The sequence below is a fragment of the Anguilla rostrata genome, chromosome 2 (genome assembly GCF_018555375.3).
Source record: "Anguilla rostrata isolate EN2019 chromosome 2, ASM1855537v3, whole genome shotgun sequence".
NCBI classification, from domain to species: Eukaryota; Metazoa; Chordata; class Actinopteri; order Anguilliformes; family Anguillidae; genus Anguilla; species Anguilla rostrata.
The window spans coordinates 49,535,145-49,558,683 of NC_057934.1; the positions used below are offsets into that span (position 1 = coordinate 49,535,145).

A 23,539-nucleotide genomic window follows, 5' to 3' on the forward strand; every position below is an offset into this window, starting at 1 on the left:
TTTTACTTGACCTTAGAGCAGGGAACTCCTGCAGGGTGGTTGAGATGTTCCTGCAGCATGTACTGTAGCTCGAAACAGTGATTAGATTAAGGATTAATGAACCCTGACTAAGAACATTCAAATGGTGAACATTCTATTAGAGATTCCCTCAAGAGCAGCAGAGCATTTAGCACCCAGTGTCCTTGGGACTTGGGAGGTTCTTATTTCCTTGTTTGTCACAGTATTGTATACAGAACCAGTATTTGTTTATCCTTTATTGTCAATAAATATTCTTTGGGGCCACAGCGCAGCTTATGACACAGTAGAGGTTTGGACAGATCAGGTGACATGTCTGGCTTAACAGCAGTAATGATGACGAAGTGAATATTTGGTAACACACAGAAGGGCCTACGGAGGAATGATCATTTCTGAACAGATAGGAGATGTGGAGCACGTACACAGTATAAATAAGACTGATGCTTTTAGATTTGAATGTGTGATAATTACTTCTTTGCTGTCATTGATTTATCAGATGACCATGAAAACTATTTTAAAACCTGCAGGAACATTTTGTAACTGCCTGCAGGGTAGGATGCCTACCATCACCTGGATATCTCTCGTATTTTATGATACTTTACCATTTAAGTTTATTAAAATATAAAACATCTGAATAAAGACTGTAGTTAAAGGTTAAAAGTTAAAGACTGTAGCCCAGTACACAGGAAGTGGTGACTGAGCAGCACAACAGACAAGACAGGACTACAGAAAGACAGGAGCTGAAATGGATTCTGCAGAACTCTCAGTTACCTGCAATGGCATACAGATATGGACAATAGCGCACACGCTCAGGCTACTGAAGATCCTTTCACCCAAACATCTAATAGAAATTACCTTTGAAAAAAGACTGAAAGCTTAAAAAAATCTTTGGATACTAAGTATTGTGACATTCTGATTTAAACCATTAAGGCAGGGTTTAAACCAGGATTTAATTGGTCACTATAGTTTGATGACAGAATGGAATGATGTTAAATTTTAATTTTATTTTTAACTGTAAAATCATTAAGTGGGAAAATGACATCACTTATGTAGATCGCAAAGTTGTGAAATGCAGGTACAAAAAAATGGAGCTAATTTGATGTCCACACTATGAAAATATGGGAACGGAGTTAGCAGCAGGTGTCTCAAGCATTTATTGCAAAGCAGTCCAATATGACCTTCTGCAGGATGAACAATGAGGCACAGTTTAAATGGACATGCACAGACATGGACAAATATAAGCTTAATAACAGGGATACAATACATTACAAAACAGCTTATAACTTTGTCAAATACAGCACAGGTTTCCCACTGTCCAGCGACACAGGGAAGAGGGACATTTTAAAGGGATTCTATTGATCTGCTCCAGCCATCTACACAATTTCTGCTTGTTCCTTATCCATCATTCAATTAAAGATCAAATCCCCAATGAAAGGAATTGTGGGAATTTGAGTGAAGGAACGGGACATGCAGGCAGAGTAGGTTTGGGAGGGGAAAGTATTCATCCATGTCCATGAGAGGATCTTCCTGGTCAGGTTTGTTAATCATTGGGTACCAGCTGTTCCCTGCAAATGAGTTCTCTTCAAGCAGAGAGCAACAGCCCATCTTGAGCTACCACTGGGTGGTACTGGAGATTCAGATCTCAGGAGACAGAAGAGCCACAAAGACCTAAACTCTCAATCAAGGACAGACCATATCAATTCTTACACGTTACAGAATGTTTGTGTCCGCAGACATCAGTGAAGATGTACATTTACACCTCGCTCTTATTTTTTCACAATATCAAACAAATGTTAACATCAATTTGTTCAATATATATTCTTTGTATTCAGAAAAGTAATAAATATATATATATATATATATGCTGGGATAAATATATCTAAATATTTATATCGATACTCTTTTTACATAAATAAATAATTGAATTGACTGGCACAGTAAATTCATTTTCTTCTTTTTTATAACCACAGTATTGGGTTTCACTCTGTCAGGTTATCTAAACTAGTACTGGTATTGGCAGAATGGTATAGCTTGCAGCTGAACTGAACGATCACAACACGTTGACAAGTCACACACATTGTCTATTGGAGTCATGTCATTTGCTGCTGGTATTTCTGCATACCCTGATATTGTAACATTGACTTAACACTTCTACACGATGAGGGTCACGACAGTCTTCAACAGTACACAAGGGTGACTCGGTTTAAAAAACACTTTCAACATCAGAGGCGAGGTTAGATGTGAATTGACAGTAGGATCTTGTTCTCACTTACCCAACGACAAGAATGAATAGCCTAGGATGTGTGCCTCATATGGATTACGTTCAATACCAGTGAAGCCTTGCAATAAAACAGCACAGACAAACACTCTAAACTCGCACGTACGCTGCTGAGCCACAACATTGTGTACTGGCTCCTTTGGCTAGACCAAACAACGGGAGATGTCACACACTGAGGCTGCATGCAGTGTTCTTTTTCTTACTGATTGTCATTGATGGGCAGGAACCACAGCAAAAAGCGGCAGACTCCAGGTCTGCTCACTGCACTGCATTTAGCCTAACACAAAGACATCTTTACTTTTGGGGATGAATTTTGGGTCAAATTCCAAAGCCCAAAGATTGATTATCAGCAATTTTTGCAAGAAAAAGAAGCAACACATTCTGCACTACCACTCGACGTGCCACCAGTCTGTCTGTCATTTTTTCAGAAGTCATGATGAGGTCATAGTTTGTCAGGTAGCAACAATGCTATAGAAAAAAAATATGTTGACAATAGACATTCAGTTCTGCATTGTTTGTAACAAAAAAACACTCCAGGTGCATTTTCTCTCCATTGGAATTTAAAGGGATGTGAGGTCTACAAGTAAAGCTGTGGTGGTGATGGAAGGCACCTACAAGTTTCAAACTGTCAGAACAGACGTGGAACATTGATTTCTAGATAAGGCGATATCTAGGTGATCTTTATCTACAGTATCTGTATGTCCCCTAATCTTCCATGATCCCTGACACTGTTGCCTATTTTTAACCCCCCCTCCCCCCATTACATATAACCACGGCTATATCCATGTCCTTATCCCTACGCCTATACATATATCCCAATCCCTGATGTTAAAGGCCATCATGTGACTTCCAGGGAGGCAAGGGAGACACGATCGCACTCTGCGCGGGACCTCAGGCTGTGCCACTGCTCCACTGGGGTGCGTTGGGAGTCCAGGAGCCGGCGCCAGTGGCTCGTTTCAGGGGGACCAGTGGAGAACTGGCCAATCACAATTCGCCCAACGAAGTCGTTGCTGCTCTTCATGTTATGGCCGTACACTGGAGAAGAGAGACCGTTACTGCCAAGTCACTGGTCAAACAGCACACAGCTAGCCTGAACCTAACTGAAGCAACTGAAAATTGACAAGACAAAAAACGTGATGGGGACACTGTACATTCCTAATCCTACAGTGCGCAATCAACTGAACCATTGACAAATGTCAACAAAAAGCAATTCATGGGCAGTATCTGTTCTGTTCGACTACTACTGTCCCCCTCTCCCTTTCCTGAATTTTTCCCTCTGAAATCCAATTCTCTTAATGGAGTGAGGTCAGAGTATGGCTTTTGTTCATTTCATCAGGTTGCCAGTAAATAAGATCAATGTTTTTGCACACGGGCCAAATGATCCATTCTGCTATTAGCGGCGGAATGATAGAAGCAACAGGGAACAAAGAGAGACATTTGTCGCAAAACACAGAGGCAGCTCCCCTGCGGGTCCCTCCAAAGGCAGCGTTCTCATTGTTGCTGCCAATACAGGGCGAGCAGAGACGAGTTGCTGTTACCGGGCAAAAGCAACACGTGAACTGGAAGAAAACACAAGAGATTATCCTTCTGTCTCACATCAAAGGCGTGTTCAATCGAGCGATAGCTGCAAAATGTCTGGTGCTTCCTCTGTCTCCCTCTGTCTTAGTTGTCTTGTAGCACTGTGCGACCTGCAGTATGCAAAGCAGTTCCCAGTTCACAGCCAGTGCACTGGAGAAGCAAGCAAGCTCGCACAGGGTACAAGTGGCACAGCGGCAGTTCAAAAGGCACATTTAGTGATTCCAAATCGAGGAGAAATATTGTCAAAAATAAAATTCATAAATGTCCAATCTCCTTCTATTTAAAACGATGTAAAGTGCACATAAGCAATAGCAACACATTTAAATTAAGTACAGAAATCAAGGTGATGAGTCATCTTTTTTTTTTTTAAATCATCAAGCTGCTTAATAACAAAATAAATCAAACAAAGAATCAGTGCAGTCATCTCCTTCAAGTGAAGTTCACAACACACCTATCTCTCGCACGCAGTTTGCCACTGCTGCACAGACTTTGAATGGAATGCAGAAAGGCTAGGTAGCCTGACTAAAGTGAGGCCATCCATCAGTTTTAGTGTGCCAAGAACCAAACAGAATCTTTAAATGGAGTGGCCTGAAGTTTGCCTGTATAGCTACATTACTTGTATTCTACTGAGTTACGTGCTTCTCCTATTCATCTTCAACAGACAGGAGAATATATAGCGTCTTTGTGTCTTCACATATATCCACCTCACGTCTTTACATTACAGACAAATCATTAGTTCATCATGAGGCAATCTATCCATCTTGCAGTAGTGCCACAAAGAGGCGAGAGCTTTTTAGCATTGAGGTTAAGATGGATGGGCATTCTGATGTTGAAAGAGGGGCCAGGTGTGCAGTCAATCATCTCCTCTGACCATGTCCTTTCCTTCTCTGCCCCGCCAGATTGCTATATGAAGTGTATTCATCTTAATGCTCCATGAATCAGCCACAGACGCAAGATAGAGTGTAATTTGGTTGATGGGTCATGGTGAGGAATGTGATTCAGGGGATCCCAGCTTGTGATGACATATAGCACATGAACATGGGTGGATGTTATCACAGCTCAGGGCAGAAGATAACATGCCGTTATCCCACATCGAATTTGTCACCACTGAATTACAAATGGAGAAAATTATACACGTACTGTTTTTGTGATGCTTGGATCTTTTTCTACATATATGTGCGCAAGCGTACATGGGCATATGTGAGTGTGTGTGCTATACATACATGTATACATGTAGAGAAATAATAATATAAAAATAGTTATTCAAGATCTAACATTTTGACAGATCAACAGCCTTTACAAATGACTCATATGCAGACACGCACAATTCAGCAGCCAGTTCTAGTGCGGTCTCGTCTGTCTACTTCAGTCAGCTGACAGTGGTAACTAGCCATGGTAACAAGCCACGTGTACACCCTGCCAGCCGAGCCTCTCAAAGTCCAGACACCATACTGACAAGTAAACAGTCAAGGCAGACAGGGAGGAGAAGAGCCACATACAGAAACAACCAGCAAAGATGCATGCAGCATGAGAAGACCTCTTTCCTTGCTGACTACATGCTGACATTCTTTTCTCTTTTCAGATGGTGTGCAATCTGCCAGAAAAAAATTTTCAGATAGGAATGCAAAGAGGCAAAAGTGATTCAGTTCCAAATAATGGTTAAGTGCTCATGCATTAGACAGAAGCTAATACTTATGCATGAGCTGAGGACTAGACAGAGCTTGCTAACATGTTTATCTTACTGCTCATCTGAGGAAAAACAAAAAACACCAAAGGGTAAAATAGTTTGGTGGTGTTTTTGTTCAACTGGGAAAATTGCTTTGAAAATACCCTTATACAGGGCAAATTATACAGCATACATTTACATCATATCATATTATTATATACAGTATGTATGCACACAGCAGGGTATATACTGAGACCATTCAGGTTAACCCCTTGCTCGTGGGTACAATGGTAGTGACCTCCCTTTGATTGTACCTGCAATGTTCCTGATACAATCTCAGCACTGTACCTCTGTATAATCTCATACAGTAGGTGTGGCACATGCAAGATTGACAAGAGCCAGAGTAATTTATTTTCAGACTAAGGCCCTCTTGGCAAAGCTGACACAGTATGATAAACAGACAGCCTATTTCACCTGCTGCTGAAGAGCTGTATCTACCTCATCAAACAAGCAGCACAGGGGAAGAGGCAGATGTACTTCAGGGAAGAGCTGCCTATCATCCCCTAATTGCATGCTTCTCTTTGTGTGGCAGATCAGAGCAAGCGCTGGACACCAAGCCAAGTGAGCACCCCCACCCTTCCTCACCATGGCCTTACACCAGCCCCCTACCGAGGGACAAATCATCTCCCGCTGAATCTGAAGTGAGTGTACACAGACATGAAGTTCATGTTGGGCCAGCAGACCAGCCCTGCTGTCCGGGGCAAGTTTATGGTGTCACTTACGCATCATCTGCTAAATGGGTCTAACCCTGTAACATGCTGACACTGGTTTTCATCAGCTGTCTTTTATGGAAGGCATTGAGTGCTCCCACAAGCCATTAAATGCAGCGTCAGTTAAGCGTTTCACTTTTTTACTGTACTCACGAGACTTCCTGAGACTATTGAATATGGAAGTAAGTGTCTTCTCACATTTATGAATTGTGCTTACTGTCTCCAAAGATTAATTGCTATGGCTCACTCTGCAGATACCCCCTCAGGGACCATTGTGGCAAAAATGAAATGGATAATGAGTGCATTAACCAGGAATTCTTCCTTTGCTTACAAAGAGAAGAGACTTCACCTCACATAATGTTTTTGTTTTTGATAATTAATTCCATTGTCTTCTGATACTTTCATGTTTGCAGACCAACTTTGAATTGGGCTTCAGTGCAAATGAGATGATATTCAATGACATGTTAGCCCAAGGAAACTGTGTATTCAAAAACATATAACATAAATCAGCATCCACAATAGAACACCTAAATTGGCATTATCAATTCCCATATGAAAAAGTAACACAATGCAAAACATAATTAAAACTCACATTATTTCAATATTAAACATTGTGTTCAATGGCAGGAGTAAAAAATAAATTGTCATTATGAATTGTCCTTATATATTGTAAAACAATTGTTATATTATGATATAGGCCTACATCATACGAATCGTGCAATATGATTATACACAATTACCATCACCATAAATATTATACAATATAATAACACTGTGAAAATATGCTCCTAAATTTTTGTTTGGTTTTTTCACTATTGTTAGCTTTTCTACTAATCAGTGTAGCATCATTACATGACCTCACACCACAGCTAAAATAATGACCACATCGTTTATGAAAGGCAGTCTGTGTCCTCTGCCCTATCTCCCATCACCAGTTACATTAGTTTTACATCTACAGAAACCAAATCCTGACTGTTCATACAGCTGGAGCCAGCTCAGCTCTGACTGCCATCAGCATTAATCGTGTGCCTTCTGTCACCAAGAGACCCAGAGCCATGCAAGGTGGAGTTTCAGTTGGGGATCATGCTACTTTTTAACTACCTTATGACATCACTCACATTCAGGGACACTGATTGGACAGGGAACGAGGTGAGGGTCCTGTACCTGAGAACACCAGGCTCACTTCATTCAGTTCCTCCTGGGCGACCCGGAAGCTGAAGGACTCATTGTAAAATGGGTCAATGGTGCCCCTCATGCAGGACGTCTTTTTGGTCTTCACCAGTTTGAGGCCCGTCACCAGCTGGACCTTGACGAATGGATCTGTGGATGGCCAGAGTCAGAGTCATGACTGAAGGAGGAGTATTCAAAGTCTCAAATGCAGAACATCACAGACAGAGCAGCAGCAGTACCTGAGCCCTGGCACATGTCAGTCTGCAGAAGCTGCTTGGCCCGTATGATGTCCACATTCAGCCTCCCGGCACTGGGCAGGTAGTTGAGGGACAACAGTAGCTCTCCTAGCTCCACCTCATTCTGGACACACAGTGGGGAGCAATGTCACCATCAGAGGGGTCATGTGGAGATGTCTGGTCTGACATAAATTGTCACTTGTATGTCATATCATGCCACCCTTTTTTGTGTGGGGCACCATACGTAAAAATATCCTTAAAAGCATGGGCACAGGGATGAGTGTATACAGAGCAATTATACACACATTATAATGAAAACAGAGGTCGCTTTATTGCAGGATTCAGCATTTTTTACATGGAAAAAGAGAGCCAAAATGCAGTGGGAAAAATGTAGTGCATTTTGTAAATGCAAATATTCCAAGGACTTTTTCAAATTATAATGGGTGATGGCCCAGACTTGAACCACAACAAAACAATTGCACCTGTTTCTTTGACCCAATCATCTTCAGTGTCTGACATTTGTGTTGTTTATAGATTATAATATTTACACAGCTGTGGTAGCATTGCAAGATTCAAAGAGAAAGAGCTTAATTTGAATTAAAAGCCAAAAACAAGATGTCACACTCTAGATAGATTTTTTAAGATAGAGCATTTGATTTGTTTACTGTGCACATCATCTTTGTATTGTAACCAATTTAAATTCTGGAAAATAAAAAAAGATCATATAAATGTAACATTGACAGGATGGTAAATGACAATGAATGCCTGGGAAATACAGCTGGTTCTTTCATTTTAAACAACCAAATGCTACTTAAATATATATCGCTCTCTTCCTTTGACTGTGGACCATACAGGCAGGGAAAGATGAGTTAAACGTTCTGCAACAATAGTCAAATGACATGAAAGTTGGCATCACTCAGTTTACACAGCAATTGCCATATTTTCTTGACAAAAGCATTAGACACCACAGAACAGGCAACACAGTGTTCAACTACCCAACAGGTAGCATACTCTTTTGAGCAGCAATTGTTAGAGCAATAATTCCTTGAGCACAATTCTGTGAACTACAGCAAATATAGTGTGCAAAAAGCAGCACAGGCAATGGGCAGCACCCGAGAGGTCTGGACTATCTGTTTAAAAAAGTGCTCCATTTATCCATTCCATTAGTGATGTGTCCATGTGATAGGTTGGGTATGAGAACATACAGTGATGTGTGTATACGATGGGTTAAGTACAGTATGAGAACATATGGTTTCTGAAGCCGACCAATGGTTAGCTGCAGCAAGAGCTTCCTCACCGAACTTGCTCTGTGCATTTCATGCATGTCACTCATTCCTTCCTACGCCACAATAAAACGCAAATCATTCCTAGGGTTTTTTATTACTAGCCTGTGTGGCAAAATTTTGTTTTGATCAGGATGCCAAAAACATTAGCTTATTTAATTGCGCTTCTATTACAAGTGTGATAATAATATGATTAACAACATACATTTATCGTGCCATTATTGTTAGTTGGCATATTATGGCAAAAATACTTAATTTATCATAATGCAAGTGAATTGGTGTAAAATGCAGATTTTGAAATGTCAAGCATTTCATGTGTTGGCACAACCACTTCAAACCAGTACACTGCACTAGCTTACGTACACATACCCAAACACAGTACAACCATGACCAACAACCACACAATTACAGCAGTGTTGGCCCAAGCCATTAATAAAGCCTGCCAGAGCAGACCTTGGGGTCTCTCTGCCTCATTTTGTGTTGCTCAATCCATGCTGTTTTCATTAAGTGAAATTGCCATTTTTACTCTATCATGCAGGCGCCCACAGTGGGGAAGGAGACAGGCTTACTAAATCAGCTTAGCACTACACCCCAACCCACAGATGAAGCCAGGCTTAACCTCCACCTTTGAACATCTTGCAAAGAAAAGGACAGTTAGACTTCATGGGTCTTCTCGAAGCTAAACCCTCCTGCCCCTGTCCCTAATATGTTCCTTCACTTGTGAATTTACATTGGTGTAGAGGGCATACTCTCAGCCGCTCCTACCAGGTGAATGCTTTCCCTCTCTAAGTGCCCTGGAGACAGAAAGCTTAAGACTAGTGTGAGACAACAGTTACAGTATGTCGTCAGTGGTGGAGTGTTCTCAGGTCAGTATGACTCATCCAAAACTTTATACAGAAATAATGAATAGAGAACCCCAGAAATGTGAAGTTGACAGCAAAAGTTAGTTCATTTTGGTTATGATTTTAGTTTCTTTCTATCAGTTTTTACACACACAACACTTTGGCTAATGTCAACCTTCCCCACCCCACAATACTCATGCAAGTCTGCCTAGAGTATGACTTAATACACACTTTAAAGGTAAATATGTGATTGACTGGGGCCTTTAAAATAAAAATAACATTTCAAAAGAATAATAAAATAAAATTCTATTTAAAAGGAAGGGGGCTAACTGTCGCACTGTCTACGAATTAAATAAAAGGTGGTCTTACTATTTTAAAATTTTATGATGGCCCACATGGCCCATTGATGCCATAACACAATCCGATAGGTTTGCATTTTTAAAAATTCGCTAAAATCAGACCCTTGCCAGCTCCCGGTTCAAGCTCTACTCAGCTCCTACCTGGATTACTGCAACTCCCTCCTGGCTGGATTTCCACAGCACTCTCTCCAGCCCCTTCAGTTCATGCAGAACACCACAGCCTGCCTTGTTTTCCACCTCATCAAGTTTTCCCATGTTACCCCCGTCCTGCAGTCCCTCCACTGACTCTCAGTGGCTGCCAGCATAAAATTCTAAATTCCGGTGTTGGTGTACAAGACTGCTAAAGGCACTGCACCCCAAACCTGAATTAAGAAATAATCATACTTTAGCATGTTCAGGTTCTGAGTCATTCACACACCCAACTAACAAATAACTACAACAACTCTTCAGCTGTAGCTTTGATAATGACTTCAGCTATGCTGTCAATTCACAGATAAACATTTTAATCCTGTGACATGATAAGGTAAGCTTTGGGAAAGTCTTTAGTAAAGCTGGAAAATATTTGTTTTTGTAGAAATCAGCTGTCACCTCTAGAGATTCAAATGTGTGGCTGTCCCTCTGGAATATCAGATGGATCTTGGCATGATACAGCATCCCATACTTTATGCCTGCTCTGTCTACATGTGATATATAATGTTCTATTATTTGTGTAGATATTGAATGCTCTTGTCTTGCTAGGTCAACAAAGAGTTTGGGAAAATGTGGACAAAAGCAACCGTGAAAGTTATCTACCACATTCACAAAAAATCCTTGCACGATAACTTCCTCAGAAAGTAATGAAAGTGCACTATTGTGGGCCTCGGGTGTATTTGGATACAGTTTGTGTGCTTGTGAGGGCTGTTTGTGGTCTATTACCACAGGTCATGAGAGAGCACCCTCACCAAATACCTGAATATGGTGAAAAAGGCTGATATGAAAGTCATGGAGCTCTGACCTTCCATTCCCGCTGAGATCCCAATTACCCTGCTATTCTGCCTAAAAACCTGGTTCTCCAGATTTTTGGTTTTTTTGCTTTCAGCAACATTTGTTTCATGCTGCTAGTCTCGGCCTGCAGAAAGGAGGACACGTTGCCGAAGACAGGGGCTTTGATTTCCACACAAATGGCTGAGGTGAGCAAGTCTTTCATAATAGTTGGTGTCCCACATTGCCACCATGATGTCATTAGCTTTCAGGCTGACCTTTTCCAACTCTATCTCTAATTAGATGGATTTATTGCCGGTCTAGATTCTAATCTCCGTTCTCCAGAAAAAAACGCATATAATATATACTCAGGTGATAATCGAAGAAAACAATCACAGGATGGTTGTGTCATAGTTGGTGATATGTTTTGCTGAAGAAGCATATATAAAATGCACACATATTATCAAATACTAGCCAGCCTGGGTAGCCAAATGATATTTAAGATGTGTACGGTTCTGTGCACACCCTCTACATAGTCCTGGGAGTTTTTTCAGTGAACAGTGTCATACCTTGTACACCATGCCATTGCATGTTTTTAGCACCCTTAGAGACCACTGCTTCTTTAAACTATTTTTTGTGTCATATTATATTAGTCCAGTTCCGTGTTTCTGTTGTGTTTAAATATCATACCTGAGTAAAGAAAATAATGGAATATAGACTATTGACATTCATATGGTTGAGAAAATGAATAATTTAAGCAATGAAAGCAGGAAGAATGAAGACATTTTTCACATTTAATCAGTGTATCAGGATAACCATTCTCAGACTTCAGGATGTTCTGAAAATGATACTTAACATATCATACTTTCTTATAATAGAGTCAAGCAGTCACCCGAATTTAACTACAAAGAGATTTCTGTGTGTTTACAGGAACAAAATGGGGCTAGACTGCAGATCTTTCTTTCTTTAGCTACTAAGCCCAGCTTTACAATAACAGGAAGCTAATGACCCAGAAAGGAACAGTGGCATTTTCTGCTTTAGCTGTTTCCACACAAAAGCAGTTCCCTGTCACATCACTTCTCCCTGCTTGCACAGCTCTAATCCCCCTAGCAGTTAATTGGGGTGACTGGGAGTATGATGTGTAAGTCTGTTCAAAGCTGACAGCGTACTAAAGACATAGCAAGCCATACCTGTGAACTGGGCACCAGGGCCTTCCACCAGTGTCCACCTTTCACCAGGTCCACCTCATTGAGGGACATGGCCACCTTGCCGATGACACAGTGGCGGGAGAATTTGTCAAAGTCAACGACGGAGAGCAGCAGTGTGCGGCGCTGGGCCTCCAGGAAGGGCAGCTTGAATGTGAATCGCTCCTCAAAGACAGGGTTCTGGGTCTTTCGCTTGACGCCTGTCTGTCGGGAGTTCTTGTGGTCGGGCAGCAGGCTCATCTTGACGTACGGGTTGGAGTGGGCCATGTCTTGGCGGGAGGCGTCGCAGGAGACGGGCAGGGGCAGGTCGCGCGCCTCGATGACCCGCACGGTCAGGTGGTTGTGGATGAGGTCGTACTGCGTGCTGAAGTGCAGCATGCCCAGCTGGTAGCGCAGCAGGATCTCGTCGTCCGTCAACGAGTCCACGTCATCGCCGCTGGAGTCCACTGAGTACAGCCGAGGCTCCAGCTTTCGGGAATAGTCCTCAGATGCCGCATAGGGCTTCCGCAAAACCGCAGGCTGGACCGCTTCCTTCCTGGAACCCATGGCCCAAAACTCAATGGGTTTGATGTCCACCAGGGGAGAGCTGGGCCTTCGAGCCTCAAGACCTGACAGAAGAAAGTGGAAAATGAACAAAACTGCTAGTGCACTAACACTATAATAGCAGTCCACCCCAGTTTCATAACATTGTAAATTGTCCATGAGGAATGAGAGTATGACAGAGACTCACTGGACAGCCTTCGGGCCAAGCTGTAGGTGGAACGGGATGTCTCCGAGCCGGAGCCATGTCTGTCTGGAGAGGTGTCGTGGGGTGTAGCAGGGGGGTCATAAGCCAATACCTCTGAGTTTGTGTCTTTGTCACCATTGCAGTCATTGACCCTGACAGACAGGAGAGAGCGCTGTGATTAACTCTCCTGTCCTCGCTCAACTGTGGCCTTATTGAATCGGACAGAAGGCTTCTCATTTTGAGATACTGCTTCTGAAGAGGGGGGTATTGATTTTGCTGTTGTAAGACAAGATGCTGCTCTGTCATCAAATATCCTTTTCATGCAATTTTTTTGCTGCCATTGAAGCCTTAATGAATTAAAATGGGGATCAAATCAAGTACAAAGCATCATTTTACATCATTACAAAATTTTCATTTGGAAAAAAGTCAAATTTTAACTACACAAGCTTGTTTTTTCTCCTTGGATTTTATATGTGTACATGAGGATCTACAAAAGTCAGAAAACCCTTGGGATTTGCAAATATGTACATTCTTAGTTTTTGTGCCTCGGTGTTGTACTAGTGTAAAAAATATGGCTGTTTTGTTTTTCCTCTGTTAGTAAGTGTTCTCCACAACATTTTTTAGTGAAGGCCTGACCTCATGGTGTTCCTTAGGTAGCATAAAGCATAACTGTGTCCATGATTTCAGTTCCCGGGGAGATTTGATAGTGCAATCTGAAACACATGGCTTTGCAGGGCAGAATAAACTAAAGGGGGTTGAAGGCTGCTGGACTGGAGACTGCAGGGAAGGAGAAAGACGGTTTGTTAAAGAACCAAGACCAAAGTGTGGACGGGAGACAACATCTGTAATGCTAACTCTTCAAAACACACACGACATGCACCAGGTGAGAGGATTTATATTCTTGGAGAGGTCGATCTGTCTCAAGTAAATTCCAGAAACGATACAGCAGATTCTGACCAGATCAGCACAACCTCCAGTCTGCTGCTGGTCTTCAGCGGCTCCAGCTCTGAACCCAGAGAGGAGACAGTGAAGCAGTGGTGTGACCAAGGGTCACTGCAAAGGAATTACACTCACCGAGAAACTGCAATCCCCAGAGCTACGCTGTGGAAATATAAGGAGGCTGAAAACAGCAACTCTCACTGCTGCTACCAGAAAAGGATGGCATCTCAATAACATGCTCGGTAACAGCACCAGACCCTGAGTATTACAACATACTCCACAAAAAAAAAATCATAAATAAAATAAAATAAAATAATGACGTCAAGGTGGTGACATGATGCAGGATCCCTGAAGGCAGTGGACGGCACCATTATTCAGATATTTGTGGGTGTAGGGGTGGTTAGGATTCCCATAGATCATATTTATTTCAGTAAAACAGTTTTATAAGCCAACAATGAAGGGCTGAATTATTCGGAATTCGGTATGCTCCAGCATTCCTTATTTTGGGCTATTCTGCCGGGAAGTTGTTCTGGTAAGGAGCCCTTTCCTATAGTCTGACTGTCCTGGCTGTTGAGCACCTATTTAGTTCTCCTTTTTGTAGCTGGCTTGAAGCGCGTTGGGCATCTTCCTTTTTAGACTAAAATATTATTTGAGTTTTAGAATGTGTTTTCGATTTGCCAAGACACTTAAAGGGCTTTTTATTTTTTTAAAATATATTTTTGATGACAGGCTGACTTTGCAGTGGCTGGTGTAGAGGCAATCACAGGGCGTAATCATAGCTTCAGTTTCAGTTTGCAAGTATCTTGGCTAACTTCAGGCATGCAACAACACAGGCAGTGTGGTATGCAATGCCTTGGCCAGACCAGATGCATCTAAGCCATGCCTTTCTGGCCCTGGGATTGAAGAGTTTGCATTTCTTTTGAACTGAGAAGGACGGGCATTCTGGCAAGATATAAAAACTGATTTTTATGCTTATAATTGTGACTAAATGCTATAAATTTCATCTCCCTATTTGTTTAGCCTATGGAGGTATAAAACAAAAAATCACTCTACAAGCTTTGGAGTTATATTAAGTACTTTTTACCAGCTATTGTACAGCAGACAGGTAATCAGACACTTATATTCTGTAAATATATTCTTCTTTTTTTAACATACATTACAAAACAAAAACTGTCTGGATCAATTGAAAACATACACTGAAACTGAAACAATGGTGCGAGAAATAGAAGCAATATAATTTCAATATAATGATCTGAGGTTTCTAGTTGCCACAAGGTAGCATTTTAGTAGCATCTAAAATGGAACACTGAAACTCCAAATTTCAAATCAAAATGCTTTGAAACATTTTATTATCTGTTGATTGGCATCCCAATTCCAAAGATTCAAATGATATTATGGCATTTTTCATTACCAAAATGCAATAATAATGACAATAATACAGTTACGTAAGTATTTCCTGCTCACAGCTTAATGACAAAATTGCTGACCTAAGAAAAGACAAAAATCAATAAATGTTTTCATCTAGCCAGAATATGTTTACAAATAAAGCATGATTTAGGTATTATCTTTTCCCATAAAATAATCCAGACTGTTCCATTGGCCCTTCAGACAGGACTGATACCCACTGGCTGGCCCCCACCAAGCCACAATATAAAATTAGTCCGGTGAGAAAATGCAAATCCCTGTTTTATTAAAATTGTTAAAAAGGATTATTAGCGGTTCCATTTTCTTCTTATATTTCACTTTGAGTTACAAAGACTTTCAAACATGCTTGCAAACAATATTCTCCACATACAAAATGTTTTAACTGAGAAGCTTATTCTCTTGACAAATGCAATGCTTTGATGCATTTAGAATATAATTGCATTCTAATATTACAAAGATTTAATGATGGGTCACTGGTAAAAATGAACAAGCAGCATGAAATTGGTTGTTTTACACATACGTTCATCTTCAATCTTGCTTTATATTATGCCTGACTGCACAATAAGAGCCCTGTCAGACTATAAGTAGCACCCTACCGAACAGATATTTCATTTATGCAGCCAAGCAACTGATGGTAATACTGTAGAATAGTGTAGAATAAGTGTACAGTAGTATTTTTGCCTATCATGTGAACTCTATCACAAGAACCCTTCCACAGCACAACTGTTTGTGCTCCTACAGCTCCCACTACAGTTGAGAGTATTTCTATGACTTCATATTACTAACACTACTGTTTTCTGCTGCTAATACTAATTCTAGGGCTGCTATTGCAGTCCATTTGCCCAACTAGCAGTTTATCACAGTGCATAATACCATAAAATAATCCCTGTATTAATGGTGTAATTCTTTATAAAATAAAATCAGAATGTAACACATATGTCGTATGCTAAACAAATCATCTTACCAAAATTGCAATCGTAAAATAGCATTATAATACAAATATAATATGCAATGCCTACTACTATTCTTAATGCAATTACGAAACTACACCATTAAAAATAGGTATCTCCAGTTGCAAATCTATCACACAGGTAAATTCCTAGCATATAGTTTTAGCAGGGGATAATGCCACCCAGCCCTGTAAGCTGTTACAACTTTATTTCCCCACAGAGAAAACCTTAAATGAGGACTTCTCCAGGTTCACGCGCTGTCTAATTTGCACAGCGCTCGCCTCGGCTGTGACTCACCATGCTGTCCCTGCCTGATCAACTGAGAAGAGACGTGCCACGCTGAAGCCTGGCTGTTACTCATCCGTCCTCACAGGCAAGCTGCCACCCAAGGCTCCGCACGGGCATTCTTCTGCTCTTTACTGAAGCGCTGCGTTTGCTTCCTCAAATGAGCACGAGCCACAGATCTATTTGAGGTGATAGGCCTGCCATTCTTCAGCAGATTGGTCACAATGGAATCACAGTCATTGAACATTCAGCTCAGGTAATTATCAGCAGAAAGACCTGCTGGAGAGCTCCAGCTGCTCAATACTCTGATGGGAGAGCTCCTGGGAAAACCAATTTGCTACTGGAAGTTGGTTGCTAGGGGGCAGTACTTCCTCTGGGCAAAGTAGGACAACAAACGTCCCAGTGTAGTGATAGGGACACTGTGCTGTGTAAGATGTATCTTGAATGAAATGTTAAATTATAGACCCAGTGGCACTTTGGCAGGGGGTTGCCTGGTATCCCAGCCAAATGCTTCATCTGGCTTTGTAAATATTATTCATGCTGAAGTAAAACTGGATAGACAATGAAAAACTGCACCATTAAATGATTATATCAAACACCACTCGCAGCAACAGTCGAAAAGGACCAGTATGAGAGGTGATTATGCTGCTCCCTTGCGAACCACCCAATTTGCACAGTCAGCTTTCTAATGCAAGGCAATTAAGAACTGCTACTCCCTCCCCACTCATCTCAAAACTTACTCTGACTGGTAATCCTTAAGAAACAGATCAAGGACAATCAAGCCTGCGATCACTAAATTTAATCTTGTAGCACACTTGAACTTGTAATCAGATTTGTAATCTGACTACATGTATGCACAGTACTGCTGTATGCCTGCTATGTCCCTTGTATTTTGTATACATCTGTTTTATGAATGTGCTGTTATACTTTTGTATGCCTACCCAGGGACTGGGGATGAAAATGAGCTATTCCGCTTTTTCTTGGTGTAATACATCAGAGATTTCAGTCTCTAAAATCTATGTTTTAATTATATATGGCATCTGTAAAATGCATCAAAATAAATAGAAGAGCATTTTGGTGCGATGTATGCAATACATATATCAGGTGCATGCAAAATGAATATTAATAGTGGTTGAAATGAGTCACCTTCACTCGCCTTCTCTATAAAGAGCTTTGAGACCCTTGAAAGGAGTGAAAGGGATTAAATAAATGCAAATCATTATCATTAGTAGCCACTGATGTTAATGGTTGTTACACAGATGCTTTTGATCAAGTGGACTTTCATTTATGCACTGGACCTGAATGCAGGGGAACTTACATCCAGGCTGGGGTCTGTGCAGGAAAGGGACCCAAAATCTCCACCTCCTCATCACTGGGTTGACAGCAGCTGCACTCCCAGCATGACTGCCAGCACGACTGACAGGTCCAGCGACACAGTAGGAGGTTGGATAGTTTGGACAACAGACCCTGAACATTGGATGGACAGACAAAAAACAGATAACACGATGCGATTAAACTCTTGTAACCTTTGTGCCAGCAACCATTTGGGCTTATCTTCCTATAGAAAACCAGACCCAGTGCAAGGCCAAGATTTTGAGAAGAGTCTCTGAGGTGGCAGACCAAGACTAAGCCGTTAAGCACAGCTGCACTCCCCACCATCGAGGAGTATATTAGAATGTCATGTAAGACTAACCAAACACACAGTACATGTTTTCTCCAGCATATTTTCTCAATAAATTGACTATAAATTGAGGCGTGAATCTAATTCTATGTTGGTGATGCTGAATCTAATTCCAAGCTCGTATTGCTTCAAAAGGTTGTATATACAGTCATTTTGTTCATACATGAAGAAGGAGCTCCACTTTTCAGTGGAACACAGGGAAGCCTATTATGGATTGACCTTTATTGCTTTCCTCCAGATGTGAAAGGAGTTGTAGGCAATGGTTTTCCAGTGTTTAAACACAGTAAATGTATGCATGGACTTTTAAATATTCATGTCTTGTTCTTATTTCAAGTGTACCCCATCCTTGGTGAGTTTCCTGTGTGGTGACAAGTAGTAAACACCATGAATCACCTGCTTCCTAACAACAAAGTACCCCAAACAAACATTCTCAACTTCCTGAACAAACACTCAGGGAAGCTTTGCTTGTTTATGACTCAAACACTTTTCATGCGTTTCCATTTTCTTCTCGTATGCACAAATAACTTTATGCATTCATGCCAAGCCTTGCTTCAAAACAAAATCTCTATTCCCTCAGATGTCCAAGGGAGATTGGAATTACAATTCATTTCATGATGAGTATCAAAATTTGTTTTCAAATGGTTACTTTAATATTTGATAGGGAGAAGGACTTGCAATATATATTCATATATGTACAGTGAATTTGGAACAGCAGAGGCAAACTGGGACAGAGAAGATGATGTCATATTCTAAGAAAAGCTTTTTCACCCTATTTTACCATTCAGTTTTCCGTCGATCAAACCCTTAATGGAACATGCCTACAGGTAAGGCATTGCCAAAAAAGGAGAGTTTATCATTGATGAAAATAACATCCAAAATCACAGTGTCAGAAGACTGGAGCAGATGTGTTTTGACCACACAGGTGAAAACACTGTAGACAACTGAATGAATTGACTGCCCCTCAACTAGCTATAGCCCTTCTGAAGTCGATCACTGATATATTAAGTAACTACACGTGACTATATGTGTTTCCTTCTTAGACTGAATTATTTAGTTACTCTCTAATGCCACACAAAATGTAACACTTTTCTGTATGAAATAAGCAGTCTCCCATTACATAATCCCCTGTCTGTTCTCCTGTTTCTGGACAGGGCAGCAACACGTTGGTATGTGCTTTGCAACCCGGTCTTTATGAGAGTGAATAAGATACAGACTAATCTTCATTGTACCTTGCTCTTACCTCATTGATGGGTTCCAGCTGTCCTTTTTCACAGCCGCAGAAAAGGCCATTTTAGAAAAGGGATGGAGGAGAGAGGGAAAGCAAAATGACAGCTTAGATTCAATGAACATATTTCCAAATGTGCACAACTGCACATCATCAAATGATTGTAACACAATACAGCTACTGATCTCAATGTTACAGCTTTCACAGCTGTTATATTGGGCAGTTGAATATTATGAATATTAGTAAATATAGATTCTAATTTCATGGGCATATTTGCCATCTGAATGATGCAGAAAGCCGAAGGTTTAATTTTTTTCATTCCTGAATGATATTCAGGAAGCCTTATTCAAGACTATTATCCTGTTTACAAACAAGCAGACACTGTTGTCACCTTCTAACACTTGCAGATTGTTGAATCATTTCTGTCACTCTACATCAAATCATCTAAATAATTAGGAATATTTATGACATATTGATATAATATATCCATAAACTGTGATCTGTTTATGCTTAAACAAATGATGATGATGGAAAAGCTAGGGTGGAGTATTTCTGTTTTGTTTTGAGCACCAGTGGCAGATCTGTTTCTGACTGTTTTGTTTTTTTCCTGTGTCTGAGCTGCAAGTCTGTGTGTGTGTGTGTGTGTGTGAGAGAGAGCGAGAGAAAGAGAGAGAGAGAGTGTGTTTGCGAGTGTGTTTGTGTGTGAGAGAGTGTGTGTGAGTCTTCCCCACTCAGACTCCTCCCAGATGCAGCCCCTGGGCTCCTGGTCTCCTTGTCACCAGACTGCTCTTGTCCTTGCAATTAGCTGTAGCTGTAGCCACGGCAACAGCGGCGTGAGCACCGAATCCCCTCCCCCCTCCCTCTCCTGCTGCTCACTCTAAGCTGATGGACCCTCGACCAGAGGCTGAAGAGCACTGGTCATATAGACACTCTGAACCACTGGCACTGCCAAAGCTGAACAAAACAAAACCTCTGTATCAGTTACAGCTGAGCTGTACCACAGCACAGCATTTAGCTAAAATACAAGGATTGCTAGGCACAGCAGACACATAGACACAGATATGCCCGAGGGAAGACACATGTACTGTGACTTACCACAATAACCATGCACTCAGAAAAAATAATGTATGCACAAAAAAATTAATCACATAGGTTCACACACAGGCCCATGTAGACACATGTAGCCACACGCACACACATATACAGACACACAGACATTCATGTACACATGCATACACTCAAGTATACACAAGTGTACACACATGAAAAAGCACAAGTAAGACATTTAATAACAAGTTACTTTTTCATCAAATGAAATGTCTCCATTACACAAGCTACTGAGGCCCTGCAACCTGTTGGATTCTGTGAGCTTTCAATGAAAAATCTACAGAAGTAAAACATTTCTGCCTGGTCAAATACATGCATTTACTTCTGTCTTTTACATAAAGTCCTTCTACATAATAGCTTAATTCTCTTATATGACAGCTTTATCTATCGATACTGAAACCATTAAAAGGTACAGCAAGTCAAACATAAATCATGGAGCGTACTTCATCAGACTAATTTACATGCCTAAAAATAATGGTAATCAGTCAACAGTATTAAAATGGATGATTTTATCTCTTTTATATCCCTAATGTAAACCAGCTGGTATATGACTGCACATGCAACGTTGCAAGAAATAAGTCCTTAAAAATAAAATGAAAGCTGGAAAGACATGGCAGGTGCACCGAGGGATGTGGCAGAAATATGGAATAAAATCAGCCCTGGGGAAAGGATTCAGATTCCTGCTGTCTGTGTGTGCATCCGTGAGTGAGTATGTGAGTGCACCGTATGCTCTGGGTTAGTCTAGGTGATCTAGTCGCCGGAACTTACCTGTATATACGCCATCTTCACTTCACTCTCACCCCACGATGTCACAGCCCAGCCAGGACAGCATGCTTCTCTTCTGTGTCCACTTTGTCTTTTTTAAAAAAGGGGGAATTAATTCTTGAGTGAAGGAGTTAATTCTCCCAAGCCCTGATAGTACCCTTCTCCATCCTCACGCAGCCCATGCCAAGAGTTACACACACCCCCCCAACACATTACAACCACACAACCTCTCTCTCTCTCGCTCTCTCTCTCTCTCTCTCTGCTCTGTCTCTCTCTTCCCCTTTCTATTCTACATCCCCATCCCCACCCAACTAGCCTTTCTCTCTCTCCCCCCCCTCTCTCTCTCACTTGCCCACCCTGAAAAATTTAAATGAGACACTCGCTTTTCTCTGAACCCCTGTGCTGTTCTGTCACTCCTCGTCCTCCCCATATTTCCCCTCCCTGCATCTATCTGGGAGACAATGAGTCATCCGGGCTTACAAAAGCCTCTCCTGGCTTTAATGTTATTATTTTTTCACATATGTGGGATTTTCAGCCCAGAGTCACTGTCTACGCCACTGTCCCCATGACAGACAAAATTTTGAAAGTAAGTAAGAGACACTGACTGGACATTTACAGGGCATCTGCAACCGTGACAAAATGTCAGGCAGTGTGACTGAGCACACAGAGAGCTCTACCAGGGCTTCGAGCTGCTGTGACAGGGACAGCAGGGGATTGTAGGATTTGAGCGCACGCATAAGTGTATGGAGTGCTTAGTTCTGACTGAGGGCAGTAACCTGAGCAGGTGGACTGTTTAATTCATGAAACCAAGGTAAAAGTACGTTTCCATGGAGACGACAGGACCCATCACCTGTTGCTGTGTCAGTACATAGTAACCTTGCCCTTGTAAGAGTCTGGCTACTTTGCTGAGTGTATTACTTTTAGGTTGCAGATACAGATACATTCCATTTATCTATTTTTTCCAAACACATTTAAGATAAATACATTTATTCAAAAGCATTTCTTTATTAAATAAACCAGTCAATTTCATCCCAACATGCATGTATTCATCCCAGCATACTGTCTCAAAATTCATTCCTAATTATGTATTCCAATGAAGAAAATAGGTTGACATTATGACATTATTTCAGTAATCAGATGCCTCGCCACAGGAAAGAAAATAAACAAGTCTGGAAAAAAAGATTACAGCGACCTCTGGTGTTGAAAATATATTTATGAAAAAGAGCAGCTAAATATAAACCTTCACTTCAAAGGAACCAGTGCAGAATACTGGCCACACTATTTGTTTAACTGCAGGGGAAGGTGCATGGGATTTGTACATCATAGTACAGCTATAGCAGGAAAAAGTATTTCTTCTTGTACTGATAATTTAAAAAAATGATTTCCAATATCCTGTAACAGCAGGAGAAAGTCAAAGACCACATGAAAAAAAAACTGCATCTTTTAATTCCATGGCAAAGAGAACACAAGGCTTGTGGGCAGACAGAATCAGCATCTTTACGCTATTATGTGCATATATCTCACTCGCTGGACCTGAAGTGATGAGTCATATGTGGGGGGTGTGGGCTTGCGTGGTCACATGCACGGCTCTGCGGTCATGTTTGCATGACTGTGCAGAGACATGTGGGCCCGTGGCATTTATAAGGAGACAGGACGAACACAGCTGACGTTCAATCGGAGGTGTCCATAGCCCTTCCAACTTTACTACAGCCTTCATAATTTCTTCATTCATTTGTGGAGGTCACAAAAAGACTGACGAAGACACAATAAGAACAGGGGTACATGTAAGAGTTCATATTGGTCTTTAGTACTGCTAAGAAATGGTTTTCCGCTGAATGCATCATCAGAAGAACACCTCCCTTACCACCCATCCTACCCCTCCTCCGCCGCTCGTTAGTAGACATTTTCCAGCTGCAGGGAGGGAGAGTGGAAGGCCTTGCCCCCCATCATGCTCATAAGCTGTGGCACCAGAGATTGTTTCTCACTGCATATGCTACTGTTTTAGCAGCTCTGGATGTGTTGCCAGTCCACCCAGACATAATGACCTCTTCCATGTATGCTTACGCCTGCTGG

General features: G+C 41.3%; 1 protein-coding gene across 2 annotated transcripts; it reads right to left on the minus strand.

Annotated features, from left to right (window-relative positions):
- Positions 1-1,145: 1,145 nt before the first annotated feature.
- On the minus strand, positions 1,146-21,754 carry syt17 (synaptotagmin XVII). 2 transcript variants are annotated; one of them, XM_064322765.1, is made up of 8 exons: positions 21,470-21,754; positions 19,610-19,627; positions 18,007-18,155; positions 13,093-13,241; positions 12,348-12,970; positions 7,717-7,837; positions 7,472-7,627; positions 1,146-3,328 (listed from the first exon to the last, which is right to left on the minus strand). In XM_064322765.1, the coding sequence occupies exons 1-8, from the start codon at positions 21,482-21,484 to the stop codon at positions 3,132-3,134; spliced, it is 1,428 nt and encodes a 475-aa protein (XP_064178835.1). In that variant the 5' UTR covers positions 21,485-21,754; the 3' UTR covers positions 1,146-3,131. The 2 variants fall into 2 exon arrangements, with proteins under 2 accessions (XP_064178835.1, XP_064178836.1); XM_064322766.1 differs by having other exon boundaries at positions 19,610-19,632.
- Between the last annotated feature and the right edge of the window lie 1,785 nt (positions 21,755-23,539).